At 37.3% G+C, this 27,943-nt stretch overlaps 1 protein-coding gene across 4 annotated transcripts; it reads right to left on the bottom strand.

Annotated features, from left to right (window-relative positions):
* Positions 1-363: 363 nt before the first annotated feature.
* On the bottom strand, positions 364-24,828 carry LOC132558837 (severin-like). 4 transcript variants are annotated; one of them, XM_060223450.1, is made up of 14 exons: positions 24,769-24,828; positions 17,025-17,051; positions 16,742-16,822; positions 16,168-16,241; positions 14,275-14,349; positions 13,678-13,749; positions 12,888-13,015; positions 10,728-10,836; positions 7,661-7,771; positions 5,370-5,450; positions 4,655-4,743; positions 3,204-3,273; positions 1,273-1,368; positions 364-976 (listed from the first exon to the last, which is right to left on the bottom strand). In XM_060223450.1, the coding sequence occupies exons 2-14, from the start codon at positions 17,029-17,031 to the stop codon at positions 881-883; spliced, it is 1,089 nt and encodes a 362-aa protein (XP_060079433.1). In that variant the 5' UTR covers positions 17,032-17,051; positions 24,769-24,828; the 3' UTR covers positions 364-880. The 4 variants fall into 4 exon arrangements, with proteins under 4 accessions (XP_060079433.1, XP_060079432.1, XP_060079431.1 ...); XM_060223449.1 differs by lacking the exon at positions 24,769-24,828 and adding an exon at positions 23,918-23,987; XM_060223448.1 differs by lacking the exon at positions 24,769-24,828 and adding an exon at positions 23,808-23,877.
* Positions 24,829-27,943: the final 3,115 nt, after the last annotated feature.

Here is a 27,943-nt window from a genome sequence, read left to right as displayed (position 1 = left end):
GGGTCTTCTTTGGGTTCTGAACCGGAAATTAGTTAATCCGGAATAAAGTGTGCTTTTATTATGAATGGTTAAAAGAAAAAACATTAAACAATTTTTTGAAAGTATGTATTTCAAATCGTTTACACATATATTTTTTAAAATTATATTAATTATTTGCGTCTTTTATTATTATTTTATTTCCACATGAATGCTTGAAAAGAGATTTTGTCGGTCAAAATAATTTTTAACCATTGAACGGGTCGGCAGTTCTCATTGCGTGCTGCGGTAAGTGTATTGTGGGAAATGAAGTTCCAGCCACACTTCCGTTTGAAGTTGATCGTATGGGCAAGTTGTTGGAGTTGAATAACCACACACAATACCATAAAGCGCTCGCTATTGTAATCATATGAATAAAGCGATACATTGACAAGTCTGATTTGGATATATTTGGCTTGTTTTTTAGATTATGAGGCTAACGTCAAGTGAAGCTGTGCATACTGATATATACAATAATATAACGTACATGTGTTACAAACATTGTAATTATAGACAACTACACGTGATTTCCATTTCGATGATAAGACTGACAATATTCACCTAGTGTTAGATCCTATGTGATGTATTACAGAGTCTTGGTGTTTACCAACCTGTGTGTAGTATCATATCATATAAAAGAATGTCGTATCTAAAATAAACTGGAGTGGCAAGGTCGGTTCCTTCCTTGGTAGGTGGTGTTTCATGGTGTTATAAGCTTCAGATAATTATAGTATGTAAATGAAAAACATAAACGTTCCTAATACACTGCTCAAGTCACATTAGGTCACTGGTCCTGGAGGGAAATCGGGTTATGTTGACGCATTGATAAGAAAGCAGATCTTCTAGGTACAACTCCTTTGATGATTTAGGCCAACTCATCCTGGATGGTAGCGTTGTTGATGACACTTTCTTTCAGAACTGTGATTCGGTGGCACGGCTTGCCGGCTTCCTTCAAATATTCCTGTAATAATTATATATCACATGTTATTTATCATAAACGATGATAGTGCGTTTTATTATCAACACAATCATCCATCGTTTTTTTATCAATACCAATGATATGTTCGTATTGAGTGCTGTATCTATAGAACCATGATACGTTTTTATCCTATAAATATCAAATATATTTCTGTTTTGTAATCAATGTATTTATAACCAATAGTGCTTTGTCTCTTGAGTATGATAACATCATCGCGATAATTTGATTAACCTCAGATTAAAACATTATGTCATCACTGGTTTTCAAATATGACTCACTGAAGCATAGTTCAAGCCGTTTTTCTTTTCTTTACTTGAAGCACCGGAGCCAATCCAGACAAAGCAGGTTTTCTTCACATGTACCAGATAGACATCCTAAAAAAAGACCTTGACAATCATTCATAAATTATTCTATTGCAATGTTCATACACATAACCTTGTTGAAGTAATTCAATACGTTTGAATTGTCATTGTGGCATTTATTGTCGTTGTAAATGACAAGAGTTTTGTAATCAAACATTACGCATTATGCGATTATAAATTGATTAATGTAAGGTGAACCATTGGTATTCCCATGTCTATTGATTATGACGTTGCACTGGTGGCGTGCCTAAAAGGTACAGCGTGACTAAATAATACGGGTAATAACGATAAAGTATCTCTTGATAGACTTTTTAAATCCTGTTTGCAAAGTCATTTTGTGATACCAGTATCTGCCATCCAGTAAACAGGGAATGACGAAACGTTATTACCTACTGTTAATATCGATTACGTCATTATGTTGTTACTAAGTCATTAAAGCATTAGGTCTGAATCGTAAGGAAATCAGGCTAGGCCTGAAAACGTTAGAGAATCAGGTTAGGTCTGAACCGTTAGAGGGAATCAGGCTAGGTCTGAATCGTTAGAGGGAATCAGGCTAGGTCTGAACCGTTAGAGGGAATCAGGCTAGGTCTTAATCGTTAGAGGGAATCAGGCTAGGTCTGAATCGTTAGGGAATCAGGCTAGGTCTGAACCGTTAGAGGGAATCAGGCTAGGTCTGAACCGTTAGAGGGAATCGGGCTAGGTCTGAACCGTGAGAGGGAATCAGGCTAGGTCTGAACCGTGAGAGGGAATCAGGCTAGGTCTGAATCGTTAGAGGGAATCAGGCTAGGTCTGAACCGTTAGAGGGAATCAGGCTAGGTCTGAATCGTTAGGGAATCAGGCTAGGTCTGAACCGTTAGAGGGAATCAGGCTAGGTCTGAATCGTTAGAGGGAATCAGGCTAGGTCTGAACCGTTAGAGGGAATCAGGCTAGGTCTGAACCGTTAGAGGGAATCGGGCTAGGTCTGAACCGTTAGAGGGAATCGGGCTAGGTCTGAACCGTGAGAGGGAATCAGGCTAGGTCTGAATCGTTAGGGAATCAGGCTAGGTCTGAACCGTTAGAGGGAATCAGGCTAGGTCTGAACCGTTAGAGGGAATCAGGCTAGGTCTGAATCGTTAGGGAATCAGGCTAGGTCTGAACCGTTAGAGGGAATCAGGCTAGGTCTGAACCGTTAGAGGGAATCAGGCTAGGTCTGAACCGTTAGAGGGAATCAGGCTAGGTCTGAAAACGTTAGAGGGAATCAGGCTAGGTCTGAACCGTTAGAGGGAATCAGGCTAGGTCTGAATCGTTAGAGGGAATCAGGCTAGGTCTGAACCGTTAGAGGGAATCAGACAGGGTCTGAACCGTTAGAGGGAATCTGGCTAGGTCTGAACCGTTAGAGGGAATCAGACAAAGTCTGAATCGTTAGAGGGAATCAGGCTAGGTCTGAATCGTTAGGGAATCAGGCTAGGTCTGAACCGTTAGAGGGAATCAGGCTAGGTCTGAACCGTTAGCGAACTTCAGTGTTTAATTGTATCTTAATTGTATTATTATTATTGTATATATTAATTGTAATTGTATTTACAAGAACTCTTATAATAATTAATATCATAGATGCATCATCATCTATCTGTTGTGTTTGAAGATTTATCCGGGGGAGGGATATATAACATCCTTCAATAACAACTTACCGTGTAGAAATCTTGACATGATATGGTCAAGTGGAGGCAACTCAATGTTACTTAACAAAAGATTGGAGTTCGTTCTATCCATTTATTATACAAGTCTTGAGAGGTTATAGAATACCTCTATGTCATGACACGTATATGCTACTGTTCACATCTTCAGAACTCGGTATACATGGTACTTACATTCGAGTCGAATTCACTCACAGATATATCCCCTTCCGTGATCTGTTCTTTTACATTGTCATCTGTGATCCTGTCAATAAAATTGTCTTACTGTTTAACTAGATCTGACATTAAATTGGAATTCAGCCTTTATTCATATATGTGTAGATGTCGTGGAAGTGTAATGGTTAGGGAGTTAAAGAATTTCTTCACATGGCGGTCTGGTGCCTTAAATCGTGAGTTCGAGACCAGGATACAGGGCACCACTCACATATTGTCATCTTTGGTCAGTTGTGTTACAATGTTCGAATATTTATAAATTAACACAATGCACCACATACAGTACTGTATGTTGTTCCGAGGGTTTCAGATTATAATTATCGGTCGTTATTGTATCCAAGTATGGTTTGTGCTCAGAACTCTTGAGATACTGCAAACCACCTTTTTAATAAGTGTGCTATTCTCTCTTATCTTAACTTAATAAAGAAAATTTTAAATCTTCAACGCCCTCTTCTAAAAACATAAGACCATTGGATGTTTATATGTTTATATTAATATATCCCATTCTAAACTGAAAGACAGCGTTTGTTCTATTGTAACGACAGCTTTCTTTTCAAGAAAGATGAACGGCGGTACCAACATACGCCTCTGAATTATACTGAAACGTGTATCGGGAAAAATTGGTCAAATCAAAGACGGAAGGTTCGACCTATTCGATGACATCAAAACTTCCCAACAGTCTTTTGGAATATCTATCAGATCTGGGGAACTACGCCCTTCTGTTGGCTGACTTGTTTTTGTTTTCATACGAAGCTTAATTTATCGAAGAGTTTATCAAAACAGGTCACAAACACTTCGCAAAGTCGTTTAACTTTACTTACAGATATACTGACGACATCTTGTCTTTAAATAACAATAAATGTATTTGACCACGCCCATCGTATATACCCTTCAAAACTGAAAATCAAAGACCCGATATACTCCTCTATATCATCCGCTTATCTCGATCTTTTCCCACAACAAAAGCAACATGGACAGCTTTCCACACGCTGTATTATAATGATTTCAATATCCCTGTTGTGAATTTTCCTTTTTTTGGACATAGTGATCTCACTCAGAAATATTCTATTTCTTTGTAGAATCTGGACGTGTGCGATTCTCGTTAGTTTGCCTGTTAATTTCGTTGTGGAATTCCTTGTTCTCATTTGAGAATCTGACATTACTTACTTGATTAACCATGGTGGAGTTGTCGATGAAGAAGAAGACGCTTACACTTCCGGAACACGTGGTCGTATTGAATTTGAGTGTATATATATATTGTTTTCAGTACAAATATTTAGAAGATAAAATAATCACCAGCATTATTCTTTATTCCCTTGTAATAAATGTTTTTGTTTCCCCTGTACTTAATATTTTGGTGTCCCTTGTATCAAAGGTAATGGGGATTTTCAGAAAAAAAAAGATATACTGACTTAAAGAGTTTAGGTTCATCCACGGGATCAAGGTCTACGTCAGCTGCGTCTTCTGGATCCTCGTCCGGTAGACCATCCTTACATCTCCCCTGTAAGCCAAGCATATTTCAGATCATACAAGGGTAAATGAACATGAGAATCAGGCTAGGTCATTGTCGAGTTTTAAAAGAACGAAACAGCTGTATGATGTAGCATCGCTGTCGAGTCCTAGAAGGACGAAACAACAGTATGATGTAGCATCGCTGTCGAGTCCTAGAAGGACGAAACAACTATATGATGTAGCATCGCTGTCATGTCCTACAAGGACGAAACAGCTGTATGATGTAGTATCGCTGTCGAGTCCTACAAGGATGAAACAGCTGTATGATGTAGCATCGCTGTCGAGTCCTAAACGGACGAAACAGCTGTATGATGTAGCATCGCTGTTGAGTCCTACAAGGACGAAACAGCTGTATGATGCAAATAAATTCATCATTTGGCGCTAGACTATTTAACTCTTAATTTCTTTTTAAAGGGTACTACTCCCTTGTATGTCTAAACAGAAAGCTTGTTGAATGACAGTGTATACTGACAGTGCATTCACAAATTTCGAATTTGAATAACAGCATTCCTCCTTTTTGGATATCCGATTTGATTTAATTAGCCATGTCAGAAAACTTGGAAAGCATTATACATTTAAACAGAGGGTATCATTCACCAACAAATACACACTCACATAGTCAGAATCTCCTTCGCGAGCTACAATTTTTTCTGCGCCATCTCGCTGACTTGAAATCTTGTTGAACACCACATTAGACTGAAATATCAATATGAAGATATATGTTCCAACATTATTCCAACAGTTATAGAGTGAGGAATTTTGATTTGTTTCTGTATTCTATACCAGTTATACTTGTAAACTTTGCTAAACCTTTGATGATATCTCACAAATAAACCATGAAATATAAAAAAAAATCCAGTGATAACCCAAAGCATGTTTCATAATTTCTTGGAAAACTGCACCCTGTCTGAATCAAACATCACGATACTTCATGTTGAAAATATAACACATAGTCGAAAATTGGACACAAAATGGCCTACGCTAAACGCTCTGCCGTTCCCTCATGCTTAAAGTGATTTTATATGTGTCCACGTCACACACGCCGTATTGTCCATGTCGTACGGCTGTTGTCAGGGCTACATGCCCCTGTTATACATGATTGTCCATATAATACATCTGTTGTCAGGGCTACATGCACCTGTTATACACGATCGTCCATGTTATACGTCTGTTGTCAGGGCTACATGCCCATGTTATACACGATTGTCCATATAATACGTCTGTTGTCAGGACTACATGCCCATGTTTTACACAATTGTCCATATAATATGTCTGTTGTCAGGGCTACATGCCCATGTTATACACGATTGTCCATATAATACATCTGTTGTCAGGGCTACCTGTCCCTGTTATACACGATTGTCCATGTTATACGTCTGTTGTCAGGGCTACATGCCCATGTTATACACGATTGTCCATATAATACGTCTGTTGTCAGGACTACATGTCCATGTTTTACACAATTGTCCATGTTATACGTCTGTTGTCAGGGATACATGCCCATGTTATACACAATTGTCCTTTTAATATGTCTGTTGTTAGGGAAACATGCCCATGTTAAACACGATTGTCCATGTCATGTTGTACGTCTGTTGTCAGGGATACATGCCCATGTTATACACGATTGTCCATATAATACGTCTGTTGTCAGGGCGACATGCCCATGTTTTACACAATTGTCCATGTTATACGTCTGATGTCAGGACTACATGCCCATGTTATACACAATTGTCCATATAATACGTCTGTTGTCAGGGATACATGCCTCTGTTATACACGATTGTCCATATAATACGTCTGTTGTCAGGGATACATGCCCATGTTATACACGATTGTCCATGTCATGTTGTACGTCTGTTGTCAGGGCTACATGCCCATGTTATACACGATTGTCCATATAATACGTCTGTTGTCAGGGATACATGCCCATGTTATACACGATTGTCCATGTCATGTTGTACGTCTGTTGTCAGGGATACATGCCCATGTTATACACGATTGTCCATATAATACGTCTGATGTCAGGGATACATGCCCATGTTATACACGATTGCCCATGTCATGTTGTACGTCTGTTGTCACGGATACATGCCCATGTTATACACGATTGTCCATGTTATGTTATAGGTCTGTTGTCAGGGCGACATGCCCATGTTTTACACAATTGTCCATGTTATACGTCTGTTGTCAGGGCTTCATGCCCATGTTATACACGATTGTTCATGTTATACGTCTGTTGTCAGGGCTACATGCCCATGTTTTACACAATTGTCCATGTTATACGTCTGTTTTTAGGGCTACATGCCCATGGTTTACATAATTGCCCATGTTATAGTCTATGGTCCATGTTATAGTCTATGGTCTTTGTTATAGTCTATGGTCCAAGTTATAGTCTATGGTCCATGTTATAGTCTATGGTCCATGTTATAGTCTATGGTCAATGTTGTAGTCTATGGTCCATATGTAGTCTATGGTCCATGTTATAGTCTATGGTCCATGTTATAGTCTATCGTCCAAGTTATAGTCTATGGCCCATGTTATAGTCTATGGTCCATGTTGTAGTCTATGGTCCATGTTATAGTCTATGGTCCATGTTGTAGTCTATGGTCCATGTTGTAGTCTATGGTCCATGTTATAGTCTATGGTCCATGTTATAGTCTATGGTCCATGTTGTAGTCTATGGTCCATGTTATAGTCTATGGTCTATGTTGTAGTCTATGGTCCATGTTATAGTCTATGGTCCATGCTGTAGTCTATGGTCCATGTTATAGTCTATGGTCTATGTTATAGTCTATGGTCCATGTTATAGTCTATGGTCCATGCTGTAGTCTATGGTCCATGTTATAGTCTATGGTCCATGTTATACACGATTTGTCTTTTTTCCATATATGATAACAATAACTTACTTGGTACACTTTTGTAGGATCTACGTCAGAACCGATCAGTTCTACGACTTTGCTGCTGCTGTCGAATATGAACACGCCGTCAGAAGTTATTGAGTTCTGTACGAATGATACCTGCAATCAAATTAAACGATTATTTCCAAAACATGCCATTGACGGCTCTTTTAGCTTGTAAACACTTATGTATGTACTTCCAATGTACACAGCTGTTACAATATATTACTGAGGGTAATTTGTTCCTACTAGATAGCAAGTGGTAGACACTGCAGGTAATTTGTTTCTACTAGATAGCAGGTGGTAGACACTACGGGTAATTTGTTTCTATTAGATAGCAGGTGGTAGACACTGCAGGTAATTTGTTTCTACTAGATAGCAGGTGGTAGACACTGCGGGTAATTTGTTTCTACTAGATAGCAGGTGGTAGACACTACGGGTAATTTGTTTCTACTAGATAGCAGGTGGTAGACACTGCGGGTAATTTGTTTCTACTAGATAGCAGGTGGTAGACACTGCGGGTAATTTGTTTCTACTAGATAGCAGGTGGTAGACACTGCGGGTAATTTGTTTCTACTAGATAGCAGGTGGTAGACACTGCGGGTAATTTGTTTCTACTAGATAGCAGGTGGTAGACACTACGGGTAATTTGTTTCTACTAGATAGCAGGTGGTAGACACTGCAGGTAATTTGTTTCTACTAGATAGCAGGTGGTAGACACTGCAGGTAATTTGTTCCTACTAGATAGCAGGTGGTAGACACTGCTGGTGGACATTTCGTCCCCGAGGTTTGTATGTGGTAGACACTGCTGGTGGACATTTCGTCCCCGAGGTTTGTATGTGGTAGACACTGCTGGTGGACATTTCGTCCCCGAGGTTTGTATGTGGTAGACACTGCTGGTGGACATTTCGTCCCCGAGGTTTGTATGTGGTAGACACTGCTGGTGGACATTTCGTCCCCGAGTTTTGTATGTGGTGGACACTGCTTGTGGACATTTAGTCCCCGAGGTTTGTATGTGGTAGACACTGCTGGTGGACATTAAGTCCCCGAGGTTTGTATGTGGTAGACACTGCTGGTGGACATTTCGTTCCCGAGGTTTGTATGTGGTAGACACTGCTGATGGACATTTAGTCCCCGAGGTTTGTATGTGGTAGACACTGCTGGTGGACATTTAGTCCCCGAGGTTTGTATGTGGTAGACACTGCTGGTGGACATTAAGTCCCCGAGGTTTGTATGTGGTAGACACTGCTGGTGGACATTTCGTTCCCGAGGTTTGTATGTGGTAGACACTGCTGATGGACATTTAGTCCCCGAGGTTTGTATGTGGTAGACACTGCTGGTGGACATTTAGTCCCCGAGGTTTGTATGTGGTAGACACTGCTGGTGGACATTTCGTTCCCGAGGTTTGTATGTGGTAGACACTGCTGGTGGACATTTCGTTCCCGAGGTTTGTATGTGGTAGACACTGCTGGTGGACATTTCGTTCCCGAGGTTTGTATGTGGTAGACACTGCTGGTGGACATTTAGTCGGTTTGTATGTGGTAGACACCTGAGGTTTGTATGTGGTAGACACTGCTGGTGGACATTTAGTCCCCGAGGTTTGTATGTGGTTTGTATGTTTGTATGTGGTAGACACTGCTGGTGGACATTTAGTCCCCGAGGTTTGTATGTGGTAGACACTGCTGGTGGACATTTAGTCCCCGAGGTTTGTATGTGGTAGACACTGCTGGTGGACATTAAGTCCCCGAGGTTTGTATGTGGTAGACACTGCTGATGGACATTAATTACTTGAGGTTTGCTGTAAACTGCTTGCCGCGTTTTACTTGGCGGTATTCTAAAGTTATTTGATGTATGGTAGTTAGGAAATTTATCTAATTATGAGATATCCATTGACAGCATGATTTACATGGCTGATGACGTCGATGAAGCAAAAGATGTTTACACTTCCGGTACACCTAATCTTATTCTCCTTGTACTGTTTTTAGGAGTATCGGTGTTAATCTCTCTTTTGATAATATTTTTTCTATTTTTCTTAGTTTGGATTATGATTCTTTTGACATGTTGGTATTTTCTTATTGTTTAACCAAGTGTTATATTAAAGTATTTGTCGAGTTGAATATGTATTCTCAGTATGACTTGGTCAGCAGTGTAAGACAAATTTGATTACTTAACTGATACCCTTACAAAATAACAGAAAACTCAAAACGTCATCACATTATAAACAAGTGAACTGGGGTGTCCTCACTGCCACGACAATCATGTGACGTAATTTCCTTGTGACGTCATTTCCCGGTGACGTTGCTTTAGTGCTATGTTGTTTGTGTCATGTTATATTCAAGAAATGAGCATAACATTTAAGAACAGACCATCTGTGAACATAACAATTACTGAACAGACCTGCTGTCAACATAACAATTACTGAACAGACCAGCTGTGAACACAAATATTATAGAACAGACCGGCTGTGAACATATAAATTATAGAAAAGACCGGCTGTGAACACAAGTATTAGAGAACAGACCAGCTGTGAACACAAATATTATAGAACAGACCGGCTGTGAACACAAATATTATAGAACAGACCGGCTGTGAACACTGGTATTATAGAACAGACCGGCTGTGAACACAAATATTATAGAACAGACCGGCTGTGAATACAAATATTATAGAACAGACCAGCTGTGAACACAAATATTATAGATCAGACCAGCTGTGAACACAGATATTATAGAACAGACCGGCTGTGAACACTGGTATTATAGAACAGACCGGCTGTGAACACTGGTATTATAGAACAGACCAGCTGTGAATACAAATATTATAGAACAGACCGGCTGTGAACACAAGTATTATAGAACAGACCGGCTGTGAATACAAATATTATAGAACAGACCAGCTGTGAACACAAATATAGATCAGACCGGCTGTGAACACAAGTATTTTAGAACAGACCAGCTGTAAACACAGATATTATAGATCAGAACAGCTGTGAACACAAATATTAGAAAACCAGCAAACAGTATAATTAAGTTTGTGGTCCAATAAAGATCATCCGGTCATATCATGCTTTGCTTACCTCGTAGGACATGACTTTGTCGTCTTCGAATTGGAGGCGAAGCAGGCGAGGCTGGTACTCTTGACTTTCCACGTGTCTAAAGCCTGAAGCATATCCGCCGGACAAACGCCTGAAAACAGAATCACAATTAACACCAAACCTTACAGGTTGATCGTAAATAACTTATCAACAGTGTCGTTCATGATTTCCTGTTACAAGCAGATGTGTAATGTTTCAGTGCATGAAGAAAGAAAGGACGAGAAAATCAAATGTGCTTTATTTCTTCTACATCCATCAATGCTTGCTATTAAGGTTTACCATGTATGAGATGATACCAAATGGAACATTTAAGTCGATCACATTTTAACTTTAGTCAGTCTAATTCAAGCGACTTGGTGTTTACTTCGGTCATTCACACACTAGGTACTAGCCATAACCATATTCTGAGTGATTCCTCACAGATAGATTGGGATCGTACAAAAAGTCACTATATAATCATGTATCGTCATCAGCTATCTACCCTGGTTATGACACCCACACCAATCACAAAACCTCCAATGGAGGCACAAGATTCATTCGGAAACAGAGTCGTTAGCCGCCTGTATTGAAAGACGAGGCTGAGCAGCCGTACAACAGAAGTACATAATTGACCTTCATCATTCTTTATTAGCCGATGATGTTGTCGCCTTGAATTGTCTTGGCTGGAAGAACATATGAATATGTTGGTGGTAAGGCGTTTTTCCTCCTTCAAACGGATTGCGATAGGTAATGCAATATCTGTTCTCTTCCGTGGCCGTGGCCGACTGTCGTTTAGCGTACATGAGGATTTTTATGAGTATGAAAAGGTGCTATTCAATTGTGTGTCTTTTATACAATCTTTAAGATAGCAGGTTGTAGACACTCCTTGCGGACTTTAAGTCCCGCCCGGAGGCTTGCCGTAACCTCCTTGCCACGTTTCACTCGAACAGTAGCACTGTTCAGAAAATACACATGCAAAAGTAGCTGATGTACGAAAATTAATAATTTAATCATGGGGCTGCTGCACCTCCCTGTCTAGAGTTTGACTTTTCTAAGTCGCCTCTTAGGCTTCCTTAAGGATCAATGACGAGTCCTTGAAAGACGAAACAGTTTAATTCGTCGTTTGGTTCTACTGTAGCTCACTCTAAATTATGAAAAGGTGCTATTCACTTTTGTACAATCCCTTAGTATTATGCTAGAGAAATGGATAGGAAAAGCACAGCAACATCTCAGATATACGTATGCTGTTCGTCTGGATGTCAAGCGCCTATTTGGCGTTGGATGGGTATAAGCAGTATCGACTCGAACACTCGGAGCCAATCTGAGGGTCCTGGCTCAGGGACACGATTGAAAGGTCGCTGATGAATTGTCTTTTAACAAGGTATAGCTTCAGAATAGTACAATGGTGTTCCGCAGTTGCTTGACCCTTTCTGGACGTTTATCTCTGTTCACGGATAGTGCTGGTGATCCGTGGAGATGTTTTAGTGCCTAATGTCCAGGGCACTGAGCATATGGGTATTGGCCAGAGAATTGGGGCATTCAGTGTATAGCTAAATTAATATTTTGGTACGATTTTCTGTGATTGGAAATATTGAACAACAAGATGTTTTCCTATAGATAATCAGTGAGTCGATTCAGTTATTAACAAGATTCTACAAATCCTTCATGAATCTCAGGAACTAGATAATGATGTTACTAACGTTCAATGTTTTGGTAAAAGCTGAGCACATTCCTGGTAAAGATTATGTGAAAAAATATTAAACCATAGTTAAATGGTTAGATATATAAGATGTCGAAATGAAATGTTATATATATATATTAATATATTTGTCAAATGTGAAGAAAACATAACAATTACTTGCTCTAGGATCATTCTTTGTTGTGGTTCGCGTTGTCAATTACTCCCTAGTGGCGCCATCTTCTGCTTACGGTAAAATACTAACCTTTGCCAACTAACGCTACGTATAAGGTAATTTGGTTTTTAAGTGTTCTATGAAATTTATGATTATTATCAAATGAAATGTTTTCCTGTGCCTGCATTGAAATGCATTTACATTAGCGCACCACGCAACATACAGATCCCCCAATGTTGATAAATATTGATGCAGATACAATAAAGAAGATGGTTTTATAAGCCTTCATGTAATAATGGTTAATACTTACACAAATTCAGGAAAGTACGACAAGAACCGATTAGACTCGACACCTTGAACTTCACGATGCTGGACGGCTCTATCGTCAAGGAATGTATCCAGCTCCACCGTTTTGTATGCTGCCGTGCCGTACTCATCCTAAAGCCAACAGATAGATTACGAGTCATTTATCACAAGACATAACATATAACACTGTTTAGGGTCATACCCAAGAAAAAACAAAACAAAAATACCAACATGTCAACATAATCATAACCCGAATTCAAAAACCGCTATAGTGAAATATTAACAAAAGAAATTTTTAAACGGAAACTCTTGAAAAAGTACAAGGAGAATAAGAATGTAGTAAGCATCATCTGCTTCATCGACGACATCCGCCATGTAAATCATGGTAAATCCAAGTAAGTAATATCACATTCTCAAATGAGAACAAGGTATACATCAAGGGGGAAGAAAGCAACGGAACCAACGAGCACCAAACACGTTCTACATCAAGATGTACCCTTCTTATATGTCTCGGCTGTGTAGGCGTTTTATAATTAGTTCCACTGGACATCCATATTATTACAAATTCAACTGAATTATCATTATTAAATGTTATAAAGTATGATGATGTGTTCCATCATCAATTTACCTCTGCATGACTATCATTCTAAGAGAGATTGAATCTTTATTATAAGCTAGATCCATTGACATTGTTATTATCAACCATGTTGGACTTATTCTTTTGAGTTATTTTCACTTTCTAACGTCTGGTAGGATAAAAAGAATAAGCGTGAGTTTACGTTAATTAGTGTTACCTGTGTACTGCTCTCCCCAATCCAAAAGTGGACATCGTACAGCAACTCGTCAGAATCGTCTTTGGTGTAAGTCTGTAAACATAACAAATGGAATTTTGTAAGTCATTTACAAAGCTAACCCGTTTAAAGAAATTCCTTACTATAGAAGCGGGCTGGAAATCAGTTACAAGGCTAAATCTGGTTTTTATGAATTCTATGGTATAGACTACTTGGAAGTAACTTACGAGGCTAAATCTGGTTTCAGAAATTCTTTAATACAGAAATGGGTTAGAAATCAGTTACAAAGCTAAATCTGGTTTAAGGACTTTTATGTTACAGAAATAGTTTGGAAGTAGGTTACAAGGCTACATCTGGTTTCAGAAATTGTTTGATACAAAAGGTGTTTGTAGTCATTCATTTATGAAACGTGTCTTATGTCTTGTATATGGTGCATTGTTTGTATAATTATTTTGGAGAAGTCTGTTGCAATAGAATGTCATGTATCATAGCTGAAATTTGTCCCAAATAGCCATATACGCGTGCTGAAAGTGGCAAATCGGGATTAAGTGAGGCCTGTAACATCTTCATTAGTAACAATTAGTACCAATCAATACTCACGTTCAGGACGATGTAAGAATCTCCTGTGTAAAATTCGCCATAATCTTCTTCCTCTACCGCTTCTACTTCGAATTTCTGCAAGCCAAAAACATTTATTGGAAACGCAAAACAAAAAAAAATTACAATTACCATGACACAAGTCATATCAGGTATGGAAAACAAACTACGACACAAGTCATATCAGGTATGGAAAACAAACTACGAGATCGAAAAAAACCTAGTTACAAAACGTTAATTCGATGTCTGAGATATATGGATGCCTTTATAAGCAATACACAAACATAGTTCAGTGCAATCATTGCAAACTCCGAACGGAACCGTTCATTTCCAAAATAAAACAAACAATACGCAATTGGTAATTATGCAAGAACATTGATTTTATCTTAATGTTGCTGAAATGAGGTAATCACAAGATTAAGATACAACATAGAGTGTCTACAATCATCATGTATGATAGAAAAACTAATGTCTAATTATCCAACAATAGGTTTATAAATTCCGGTGAAAAAACAGTCAGCGGACACATGTTACACTTGTCAATATGTAGTATCTAGGTTCTAAACAGAACTCATCTACCATATTATATCATACTGTTTATATGGTTACTGTGTTGAATTAAACACAAGGCTTTGGTCGTTATAAGATACAGTTATCAGTGCTGTTTATACAGTAAAAGACATCGACATGCAATGTGTTTATGGAATATGATGACGTATTTTGCAGACATACAAATGTAGTGTGCCCGTATTTGAAATGGGTATAAATATTGCCATCAAACCATGTTTGTTCTGTCGCGAGACATTTCACTCCAAGATCAGCTTCCCGCTAGCTCACTCAAGCTAATATTTGCACATGCTTTACGAATTCCACATGATAATGAGTAAAGATTTGATCGCTAAGATGTATCCATATTACATATTTCTTTTAAATAGCTTTATAAGATTGAATGCTACTCTTGTGTTTTATATCATCATTTAACAAGAATTACAAACACCTGATTCATATCATAGTACCATTTTCTCATGTAGAAGCAGTTGCTAATGTCCGATATTGGGACGGGTAATGAACAGTATTTAAAAAAAACAAAATTGGAAAGGAAATTCCAGGCAAATACAAAAATACTGAAAAATATCACGAACTATTGCATGTAGACCCGAGTTCATTATAGGGCCGGGACTACCATTGACAGCTAGAGAAAACATGGATATTGTCATAGTGTAAAACGTTTTCCTTTGCAGAGACCAAATGTAGATTACCGTTCAAGACAAAGACACTGACATTGTATTCTGTTAATCATGCAAAACAACGAAAATTGAGATATTATCTACGATTCAACAGTTTGTGTTAAAACTGGGTAGAACCTGACTTTACGCTATTTTTGGTCAGATGCTGAACAATTCCTGCACGCGTAATAATATTTAAATATCAACCTCTCTATCTGAGTCAAATATGTATGTGATTCGGAAAGTGTTTCCTGCGCATTATAGCATGTGCTATACCACAGCTGATATCACTGCCAAATACAACAAAAAGATATGCGGTAGATGTGTTCCTGCAATGGGCGCCCCATTTGCAGGATAAAATTATTGATGTACAATGTAGAAACTAGAATGAATCATGGGATCTGTCGATTGCAATATATACTTAATCACAGATACATCACATGACTTACATCCCTTTCACGGGTGGTTGAGACATTCTGAAATGGGAACCATCTTATCTAATAATATCTCCGTTTTAAACAAACAAAATCACTTCACAATCGAAGAAACCGATATATGTAATCAACAAACTACAGGCAGGTCTCATCAAAAGAAAATATTGTAATAACTTTATCGTATTGTTTTATTTGTGTTGCAGGATTACACGTTTTAGTTGTAATACATTACTAACATTGATTCTCCACACTTTCAGACCGACAGCCTGTCCTGCGCCTTCCCACGCTGGTTCGGTTTCTGCTGACTCCTCTGTATAAGGGTAAATGTTGGTTAATTAGTAATTACTAAGTATTTCATCAATTACGTTATCCCGAAATAGATGAATCTCTACTGTTATCAATTTAGATGATTTCTAATCTGAGTTTACAGTACTCTATAAGTTATTTACTTAAAAGTTATTTCGAGGCGCTCTATTTTCCTCATTTTCAGAATGAAAGAAAAAACATGAAAATAAAATTCAATAATTAATAAAAATCAATAGAGAAAATAGAAATTAGGCCATATAATCTTTTACAAATACATCCCTGTGTTATAAAGTTTGAAGCACAAGCGGATTTTCGGAATAGTTAAATAAATTCGCTTTACTACCGCCAGTTCTTATGTCTAAACCAGAAAGAATAGTATACTGCCTCAATTCAGTCCTTTTCTGTCTGCCTTATAAAGAACTTGTCGTTGTTATGTTTCTGGAGGTAATTGTGAGAGCTGACACAAGACTATAATACTGGCTTGCAGGGTAACGATGGACTCACTTTTGACTTGTCTGTCGGTGTCGGAACCAAACAATTCCACATTTGAGTCCTTCCAGTCGTAAGTCTTGGCTTTAACTAATCCTATAATAAAGAAAAGCAGATCAGGATTTTTTTTATGACATAAAAATTCGATTTTCATTATAACTGTCAATTTTAACTTGTTACTGGGATTATAAATGAGAGCATATCTATTTACATTACAATAACCTAAAATACCTTCAGTTTCTGATGGGTTCATCAATAGTTTATGGTCAATACATGGATGTAATGAAGATAAACATACCTGACATGTTGATGGTATCTTGAGATTCTGAAACAAAAATAAATTATCAATAACAGAACATCGGTACCCACATCGATGACGTAAACTCAAATATGATATCAATTATATACGAATGATCTAAAGACCCAGAATCATACATAGGCAATTTGTTTTGAAAATCAGTCCAGCGCACCTGTCCTTCTCATAAATTAAGTAACAAAGAGAGAAAAAACATACAACAGAAACAGGTGAGGTCAAGAAATATAATATGAATTTGTACTAACAGGTCTAGAGATGTAGTAAAGGTTTGTACTAACAGGTCTAGAGATGTAGTAATGGTTTGTACTAACAGGTCTAGAGATGTAGTAATGGTTTGTACTAACAGCAAAAAACAACACAATCTTCTGAGCCTGTTTACATTACATATAGTCAGTAACCCTTTGAATTTTGTCATATTAGGGTGAATAGTATAATAATTAGGTCTGAACTTTCTCCTATTAGTTTGTATTGCTGGATTTTCACACAAAAATAAATAATGATATTCATCACCTACGCCATTGTTACAAAGGGGACGTAACCTGTACTCTCTTCTGATACCTGTCCACCTACACAGTTTCTACTGGCAAGGGCATGTTGGAAACTCAATTTACGAAGTAATTTCCTATTTTTAGGACTCATTTTCAACAAATAGGTTTTACAACCGAAATTCATTTTGTATAAGAAATACACATTTCCCCTTGAAGCATTATTTATATCACTATACCACTTTTGAATGAATTGATTATGTAAATTCTGTTTCAGAATAACTTTCAGCTCTGGTAAACAAGGTAGATACTCTCTTTGTAAGGTCCATACATAACTTATGCCTGATTCATTATGTATATTCTGTATAAAAGAAATCCATTTAAATTTAACACTTTTTTCGTATAGTCTGAACATCAAGTTATACCATGTACTGGACAGTTTTTCATTACATGTTATCAATTTATGACAAAATAAAATTGTTCTGAGTTTTATATCACATAACACAGGGATTGATACGAAGAGATCTAGAGGTGGTAAAATAGCTACCGCAATATATCGTCGGCTAAGAGAACTTTTCCTTTACTCGATTGAGCTGAAAACTAGTACGGCCCGGGTTCGAATCCTAGCGGAGACATTAGAATAAGTAATCACCTTGTACTATCTAACAGGTCAATAGTTGTAAACACGGTTAGTATTGCTGAAATGCTAAAATTTACACTAAGTGTCTTCAGATGTTTATAGAATTATTGTTACCTGAACGTGGGAGTTTATTAAAATGTCACATCACCAGATACATAAGTATCAAAGTTTCAAGGTTTCTTTATTCACTCAGACACATGTACGTGTAACAAGAGGTTGTTACAATTCAATTTTACAAAATATAAGGAGCGATGATCGACATAATATATTGTATACAGTTCATTGGGTTAATGGACAATTGTTCCAAATCGATACAAAAAACTATTACAATCAATATTGGCTAATATACGAAGTATGCTTAATATTACTTAATTTTTACAGAACGAAATCATAGCAGGTTTGATAATTTTCGTACAAATAGGCTTACATTAATTAACAACTTTTTGTTAAATATTGTAAACATCCCATTCATTTTATAATAGTTTGGATTCGTATAGAAGTAGGACGGGATGAACTTACGTCTTAACTGTAGTACATTATCATTATTACAAAGAAACAAAAAATGGAATTTATCACCTATACCAGTGTCACATAATGGACAAATTCTGTTCTCTCGCTGGACTCCTGTCCATCTTCCTGTTTCAACAGGAAGTTTTATATTGGAAGTTCTGAATTTACATATTACTTTCCACTCTTTCTCATTTAGACGTTTTAAATAATCTTCAATTCCGAAATGATTTTTAAATATACTGTATGTTTGTCCTCATGTTGAAGTTTCCAACTGCTGAAACCAATTTTGAATAAACTGATCGTGTAATGTCTGTTTAACTTTATTCTTTAAATAGTTAACATTGGGTATGCATGATTTCTGATGTATCCAGACAAAACTAAGTCCGACACTGTCTAAAATATCTTTAACATAATTGATCCATTTGAACTGAATTTGTCCAGCTTCATAAAAAGAATACATTAGTCTGTACATATGACTAGATAACTTATTTTCATTTGTGATTAAATTATACCATAAATTTATCATTCTCAATTTTATATCAACTATAATAGGATATCTTCCTGTCTCTCCATATATCATAAAATTGGAGGTGTGTTGAACACACAACCGTATCAACAGGTAGCGTTATATGCCATTTTCTTAGTCATGATCATTTCATTATTTCCTCGTTGCTAGTTTATCTTGAGACAGCTGTTCTGTGGTGCAACAGGGACAGGTATGTGTTTACAATTTCCGGCAGAGATTGAGGAAAAGAGACGTTTGCTATACCCCATTAAAAAGAAAGCGATGGCTGACAAGTTGAAAACTAAGTTGGTTCGCAACAAACTGTATATTGAAGGCAAATTGTACGTTCCCGACGATCAACGCAGCGATGCGCGCACCGAACGCGACAATGACTCATTCAGTGACGTTGTAAGGGGGGGACTTCTCGCCTGTCTCTCATCCAAGGAATAAGCAGAGACGTCGATTCACATTTACTCCTCCTGGTGCTGCTAATAGGACCGAATCATCCCGTTTCTAGGGGTGTCAGGGGGAAAGACGCTCTCTTAAAATCACCTCGTGGAATGTAAACCGTGGATTAGAGCATAAATTGACTGAACCAGGTTTTATTGACGTAATTTCCGGTTCCGATATATTTTTTTTGTCAGAATGCTGGGTCAGTCATGATAGTGTTTTAGATTGTAATCTCCTCCCTGATAATTATGATATATCGTCATATCCTCGTGAAAAGGGTAAAGGCGGGGGCCTTGTTTTATTATACAATAAGCAATTTGACTTGTCAGTTGTTAAGTATACAGCATACACACTTCTTTGGGTTAAAATAAGACAATATACTGCTGCTGATATTTATATTTAATTTTCCTACATACCACACGATAATAATGTATATTATACTCTGTACGAAAACGATGTATTTGACGTCATTGCAAATGACGTAGGTTTTTACTCACTACTTGGTAACGTCATTGTTGCCGGTGATCTCAATAGTAGAATTGGCAATGTTGCTGATTACATAGAGTCTGATAATGTACCAAAACCTATTGCCCATACACTCTCTAATTTATTCGTATACAATAATGACACTGTTATGTCAAAACGTACATCTTCTGATGGAACTGTTAACACTTTTGGTAGTAAACTACTTCAACTCTGTAAAAGTACTGGTCTTCGTGTATGTAACGACAGATCACCTGGCGATAGGACCGGTAAACTTACTTTTTACAATCACTTAGGATCAAGTGTAATTGATTATGTACTCATACAAAAGGAGTCATTTGGTATTGTCACCAAATTTAATGTATGTGATTTTAATGAATGGTCTGACCATGTGCCAATTGATTTTGTATTTAATGTTACATTTCGTCCGTCTGAAAAACAAGCCGGTGTTGATAATAATGTCAAAAATGATTTATCATCAAATATGTAAGTGGGACACTGATGAAGAAGATCAAATGAAAAGTCATTTAGACAAGACATTGTTAATGATATGCAGTCATCAACAGTCTCAGTAGATCGTGGTATTGATCTTTTTTCGTCTGTTTTGAATGAAGTTTTTAGTCCTTGTTGTAAGTCATTTTCTTCTACGCCATCAAACAAGCAAACCAAACCTCGTAACGATAAACCATGGTTTGATGATAAATGTAGACGCCTATACCACTTGTATCGACGTAGCTTATTTTCTTTCAACTCCGATAGGAGTCCCACAAACAGACTGTCTCTTGTTGAAGCCAAACGTAAATATAAACGTTATGTAAGGTTAGTTAAACGTAGGTATTTCAGATCAGAAGGTGATCGTATAAGTATGTTACGAAGAAGAAACCCTAAACTTTTGTATCAATTTTTTAAGAAAAAGTCTGGCTCTCCAAGTAGCAGTTTGAATCTAGTAGACTTTTTTGATCATTTTAAATTAGTAAGTAGTGGTGATAATAGCAATGAAGTTCCATTGACTTTTTCAGACTATGATAACGCACCAGTGTATGACAAATTAGATGTTCCTATTACAGTTAATGAAGCATTGAAAGTTTTAAAAAGTGCCAGTTTAGGTAAATCGCCTGGAATTGATAATATTCTTAATGAATTTTTCGTCAAGCATCAGGATATATTTGCTCCTGTTCTTTCAAAGCTTTTTAATGTTATTTTTGATATGGGGATTTTTCCCTCTGTCTGGTCTAGGGGTATCATTTTCCCTCTGTTCAAAAAAGGTGACCCCAATGACACAAACAATTACCGAGGAATTACTTTGGTAAGTTGTCTATCTAAATTGTTTACTTGTGTTTTAAATAATAGGCTACTAGAATGGTCTAATGAGTATAACGTCGTCTCCGACGCCCAGTTCGGGTTTAAACCTGGTTTTGGTACTAATGATGTTATTTTTGCTTTACATGGTAAAATTCAGAAAATGTTGTCTAATAACCGGAAGCTATATTGCTGTTTTGTCGATTATCGTAAGGCCTTTGATAGCGTAAACAGAAACAAATTATTTTTGAAACTTTTTAATAGTGGTATTAGAGGTAAGCTATAATATATTCAATCATTATATAGTGGTCTTAAGTCCTGTGTAAGGTATAAGTCTGAACTGTCCGATTTTTTTTCATGCTCACAAGGCTTAATGCAAAGTGAGGGGTTATCTCCCTTTTTGTACTCAATGTATGTGAATGATTTCGAAAATGGACTTATTAATTCCTCGTGTGAGGCTTTATTCTCAAGAGACGTTTCTTTATTTCTATTAATGTACGCAGATGACACTGTTTTGTTTTCAGAGTCTGCTACTGGTTTACAAAATTTACTTGATTCTTTAGAACAGTACAGTAACAAATGGCAATTGACAGTTAATTCGGAGAAAACAAAAATTGTTATATTTCGAAATGGTGGGAGGTTACGTATTGGTGAAAAGTTTTATTTTAGTGGCAATGAAATATAAATTGTTGATAAATTTAAATATCTTGGAGTATTGCTCAACTTTAATGGTAAGTTTACTAAAACTCAAATTACAATTGCTGAACAAGGTCGTAAATGTATGTTTAATGTACTAAGAATTTGCAACAATTTGTCCCTTAATGTAGAATCTAAACTAAATGTTTTTGATGTATATGTTTCCTCTGTTCTTAATTATGGTTGTGAAACATGGGGTTTTAATTCTGCGGATGTAGTAGAAAAAGTACATATTGATTTTTTAAAAAGAATTTTGAATGTAAAAAAGAGTACTCCATCTTTTATAGTTTACTCAGAGTTAGGTCGCTTGCCTTTACATATTATCAGAAAATGTCGTATAATCAAATACTGGCTAAAACTTATTAAATGCGATAATTGTGTTCTTAAATCAATTTATGAAGAAATGAATTAATGTAATCATAGAAAATATAATTGGCGTTGTCAAGTTAAAAATGTGTTATTCTCTTCCGGTTTTGGAAATGTATGATTAACACATAATGTTGATAATGAAAAGTTATTTTTGCAGAGTCTTAAGCAACGCTTGACTGATAATTTTATTCAGGCAAGGAATGAATTTGTTGACCAGTCATCAAAATGTTACCTATATAAGTTTCTGATCGACAGTTTTACATTGCAATTTTATTTGACAAAGTCTATCCCTGATGTGTTTTTTAAACCCATCTCTAAATTACGGCTCTCATCGCACCATTTACCCGTAGAAGAGGGACGGTATCGTAATATTCCGAGGGCAAATCGGCTTTGCCGTCATTGTGATCAAAATCAGGTAGAGGACGAATTCCATTTTGTTTTGGTCTGTCCACAGTATGTAGATAATCGCAAAAAAATTTATAAAGAAGTGTTACTGGAACCGTCCATCGTCTTATAAACTAATTCAATTGCTTCTGTAAAAAATAGAAAAGAGCTGTGTAATTTAGGGAAGTTTTTGCAATTAAGTTTTTTTTAGCTAGGTCTAGATTCTACCATTAAATTACTACTGTTTCTATCTCTAGGTTTATATTCGTTATATTTACTGTTGTCGTCTATCTCCTGACTACACCACTTTGTAACTGTTATAATAAGCTTTATGCCCAAGCTTATGTAACGCTCAGATAATGCAACTTTGTCTTTGTCTTCTGTCGTCCGACTTCAGTTTGTTAGATCCATTATATTAATATATCGTATTCTCAGCATTCCATCTTCCATTAATTTGTATATCTTGTACATCAATATTAATTAACTGTATTTACATTAAATGCGTATATGCTGTACAAGAATGTTATATATGTACTCTGTATACTTATGAGCCGTAAGGCTTAAAGTGAATAAACAATACAATGCTATTGTTAAGGTAACGACACCGTTTTACCGCAGTGCGCCTTACCAACTTACCTGGCTGACATGCAAACAACATCACCGACATACAAGGGTATAGCACAGAAAACTTAATAGATCGGGTCTGACAGGCGAACAACTGTCACCGATCACTGATAATTACTCCCTCTCTCATATCAAACTTCCCTGTCACGAGCTCAGACAATATTGAAATATTGATATTAAACTAGTTATATATGCTTACGTAAACTTAAATACGTCACAGTTTTTTGAAAAATGACTCATGTAATTACATTATACTGGTAGGTATTGAGGTAACTTATATCGAGCGTGTATCATCTTTCTTATATGACGTTAATATTTACCTAATGTATAGCAGGAACACGTCACATCACCAGATACGTAAGTCTCTGATATATTACTGTACAGCTGTAAGTTTGGTATTCACTGACTATATTATAGATGCAATACATACCTGAGGGTCGGTAATGTGATAACAGGCGTCACTTGCTTGTATGTTTGAGGGTGTAGTCTTATCGTCACATTTACATGCGTGTGTCGTGTGTGGGAGGGAATGTCACTCGTGTACAGCGTGTATCAATGTGAATTTGTAATGTTATAAAGGATAACGTTGGAGAGATTTCAGAAATATTTGTGGTTGAGGACGGGTCATGAACTGGTCAATAAAGATAAAACCACTGGATTAAAAGGATATCCACGATACCCCCTTCCTTACTCTCCATCAGACGTCAACATACCGTTAGTTTTCAAAGTTGTAGCCACAGACAGTAAGGCTAACACATGAATGATTCAGTGTGTAATATTCCTGGGGTTCGGTCCGACATTGCTCACATACCGCACGGGTCACTGACTAAGTATGCATACATATATACATATCTTGACCTGAAGATACGTAATGATGATGAAATGACTTTAAAGTCTGTGTCTATATACTCTTCTACTACTAGACACACAGACAAACTTTATTTTACGAGTTTTAGCGTAATGCGTACATCCTGCTGTTACAGTCTGGTAGACGGATATATTGCTGGCAGTGCACTTTTAACACTAGAAACACTAGTGTAAGTATCGATTGAGATAGTGTGTGTATTCTGCTGTTATCTCTATGTTCGATACTGTACATGGGCGTTTCCCTTTTCACCTGCTGGTAGGCAATATATGTAAGCTAGGGTTGCATCTTACCTGTAACGTGTCAGAACTACATTTATATCTACTGTAAAATTAGTCAAACGTTACAAATACGCCATGTCAGGTACACAACAATAACTATATTCTATAACATTATACTGAAGGAAACATTCTTACCTGATCCGGAGTAAGTACGACTTGATGGTTCGGCTGACAGTCACGGTAATCATACGTATATGACCACTTCCGCCTCGTTGTCACGTTTCCTTATATGGACGTATATAACTTTCCAAAAATATCTATATCCGGGCAATTCGCTGGTGTTAATACGTGTTGCTAGGCAATGAACGCTGTTCTTTTCTGCATATAGTCATGTGATATATAGATGTAAAGCTTTTTCAGAATGATACATTTGATAAGCAATACTTTGCAATATATTTCATCACAGTACAGTGTAGCAGTCATGTTACACTTATTCTAGAAACAGCGGTTAATGGATTCAAGAATGGTGAGAACAATATTTTGATTTAATTCAATATTTTATCCCTACGGCAGTTTTGAATCGCCTTTGCGAACAAAATCGATATGGAAAATCAAATGGCATTATTTGAACCTGCAGTGAAAATGAATTTGGCGAGTAACTTCCCGCAGGAGTTACCAAGAGGTATAAGACGATGTCGTTGTCAGAATAAACAGGGAACAAATTCAACCGTCCTTGTCAAGACTCCCAGTCTTTAGTTTATTGCGATAATGACTCTATAAAAGGACATGAAAATTTTGTTAATAAATATTTTATGTTGTTATTTCCTGTAACCGATGAGTCAATTGATTTAAGGTAACAAAGAACCTGAACCCTACGTATTTAAACAAATGATCATTACAGTAAATGTGCAAACAAAGAAAGGAATTAATTTCTTAATCTGATATTGATAGAATGTCCCGACAGGAATCGAACCGGAGTCCTCGACTATCTTGGCGAAGTAATAGAAAATCTTTAACGATGTATAAAGCAACTCCGACCCGATCCTTTTCATCACCTGATGAAATAGACAGTAGACATAACTATCAAACGATAGTCAGATTATATTTATTGTCAATGTGAATGAAGTTTGGATGGCAGATGGATTATCATAGGGCCTTGACTTTCGTCATTTTCAAATTGCATGCATAGATACAATCTTACGATCGCTCAACGGTCAAATATATCATATTACTTTCCTACAACGAAACCATCATGGACGCTTTTCCATCAAGCAGTATGGCAGGCGTCATGATTTCGGTTTCCCTGTTGGTTTTCTATTTCTGGATGGCAATATTCTTGCATTCTCAACCTTTGGTGTTTACATATCGCAGTTCATTCAATATTCAACGACCTGTTCATTATTGTTACATTACAGTGACTGAGTGTGATACTGGGTAGATTTATCATTATTGTTACATTACAGTGACTGAGTGTGATACTGTGTGGAGTTGTCATTATTGTTACATTACAGTGACTGAGCCCCGTGTGATACTGTGTAGATTTGTCATTATTGTTACATTACAGTGACTGAGCCCCGTGTGATACTGTGTGGAGTTGTCATTATTGTTACATTACAGTGACTGAGCCCCGTGTGATACTGTGTAGAGTTGTCATTATTGTTACATTACAGTGACTGAGTGTGATACTGTGTAGAGTTGTCATTATTGTTACATTACAGTGACTGAGCCCCGTGTGATACTGTGTAGATTTGTCATTATTGTTACATTACAGTGACTGAGCCCCGTGTGATACTGTGTAGAATTGTCATTATTGTTACATTACAGTGACTGAGCCCCGTGTGATACTGTGTAGAGTTGTCAGTATTGTTACATTACAGTGACTGAGTGTGATACTGTGTAGATTTGTCATTATTGTTACATTACAGTGACTGAGCCCCGTGTGATACTGTGTAGAGTTGTCAGTATTGTTACATTACAGTGACTGAGCCCCGTGTGATACTGTGTAGAGTTGTCATTATTGTTACATTACAGTGACTGAGCCCCGTCTGATACTGTGTAGAGTTGTCAGTATTGTTACATTACAGTGACTGAGCCCCGTGTGATACTGTGTAGAGTTGTCATTATTGTTACATTACAGTGACTGAGCCCCGTGTGATACTGTGTAGAGTTGTCAGTATTGTTACATTACAGTGACTGAGCCCCGTCTGATACTGTGTAGAGTTGTCATTATTGTTACATTACAGTGAATGAGCCCCGTGTGATACTGTGTAGATTTGTCATTATTGTTACATTACAGTGACTGAGCCCCGTGTGATACTGTGTAGATTTGTCATTATTGTTACATTACAGTGACTGAGCCCCGTGTGATACTGTGTGGAGTTGTCATTATTGTTACATTACAGTGACTGAGCCCCGTGTGATACTGTGTAGAGTTGTCATTATTGTTACATTACAGTGACTGAGCCCCGTGTGATACTGTGTAGAGTTGTCATTATTGTTACATTACAGTGACTGAGTGTGATACTGTGTAGATTTGTCATTATTGCTACATTACAGTGACTGAGCCCCGTGTGATACTGTGTAGAGTTGTCATTATTGTTACATTACAGTGACTGAGCCCCGTGTGATACTGTGTAGAGTTGTCAGTATTGCTACATTACAGTGACTGAGCCCCGTGTGATACTGTGTAGAGTTGTCAGTATTGTTACATTACAGTGACTGAGCCCCGTGTGATACTGTGTAGAATTGTCATTATTGTTACATTACAGTGACTGAGCCCCGTGTGATACTGTGTAGAGTTGTCAGTATTGTTACATTACAGTGACTGAGCCCCGTGTGATACTGTGTAGAGTTGTCAGTATTGTTACATTACAGTGACTGAGCCCCGTGTGATACTGTGTAGAGTTGTCATTATTGTTACATTACAGTGACTGAGCCCCGTGTGATACTGTGTAGAGTTGTCATTATTGTTACATTACAGTGACTGAGCCCCGTGTGATACTGTGTAGAGTTGTCAGTATTGTTACATTACAGTGACTGAGCCCCGTGTGATACTGTGTAGATTTGTCATTATTGTTACATTACAGTGACTGAGCCCCGTGTGATACTGTGTAGAGTTGTCATTATTGTTACATTACAGTGACTGAGCCCCGTGTGATACTGTGTAGAGTTGTCATTATTGTTACATTACAGTGACTGAGCCCCGTGTGATACTTTGTAGATTTGTCATTATTGTTACATTACAGTGACTGAGCCCCGTGTGATACTGTGTAGAGTTGTCAGTATTGTTACATTACAGTGACTGAGCCCCGTGTGATACTGTGTAGAGTTGTCAGTATTGTTACATTACAGTGACTGAGCCCCGTGTGAT

Source organism: Ylistrum balloti, unplaced genomic scaffold (assembly GCF_031769215.1).
Source record: "Ylistrum balloti isolate Yb309-2 unplaced genomic scaffold, AGI_CSIRO_Ybal_v1 Utg370828, whole genome shotgun sequence".
Lineage (NCBI taxonomy): Eukaryota > Metazoa > Mollusca > Bivalvia > Pectinida > Pectinidae > Ylistrum > Ylistrum balloti.
The sequence above is the reverse complement of the archived record's forward strand: the minus strand, read 5'-3'. Positions and strand labels throughout refer to the sequence as shown.

Coding starts and splice junctions, on each gene's coding strand:
- LOC132558837 (XM_060223447.1), bottom strand. CDS start 23,530: ATGTCGGTGATGTTGTTTGCATGTCAGCCAG. Junction 17,052..23,499: donor GTTGTTTGCATGTCAGCCAG/GTAAGTTGGTAA, acceptor TTTTTGTTTCAG/AATCTCAAGATACCATCAAC. Junction 10,837..12,887: donor TCGTACTTTCCTGAATTTGT/GTAAGTATTAAC, acceptor TTCTGTTTTCAG/GCGTTTGTCCGGCGGATATG.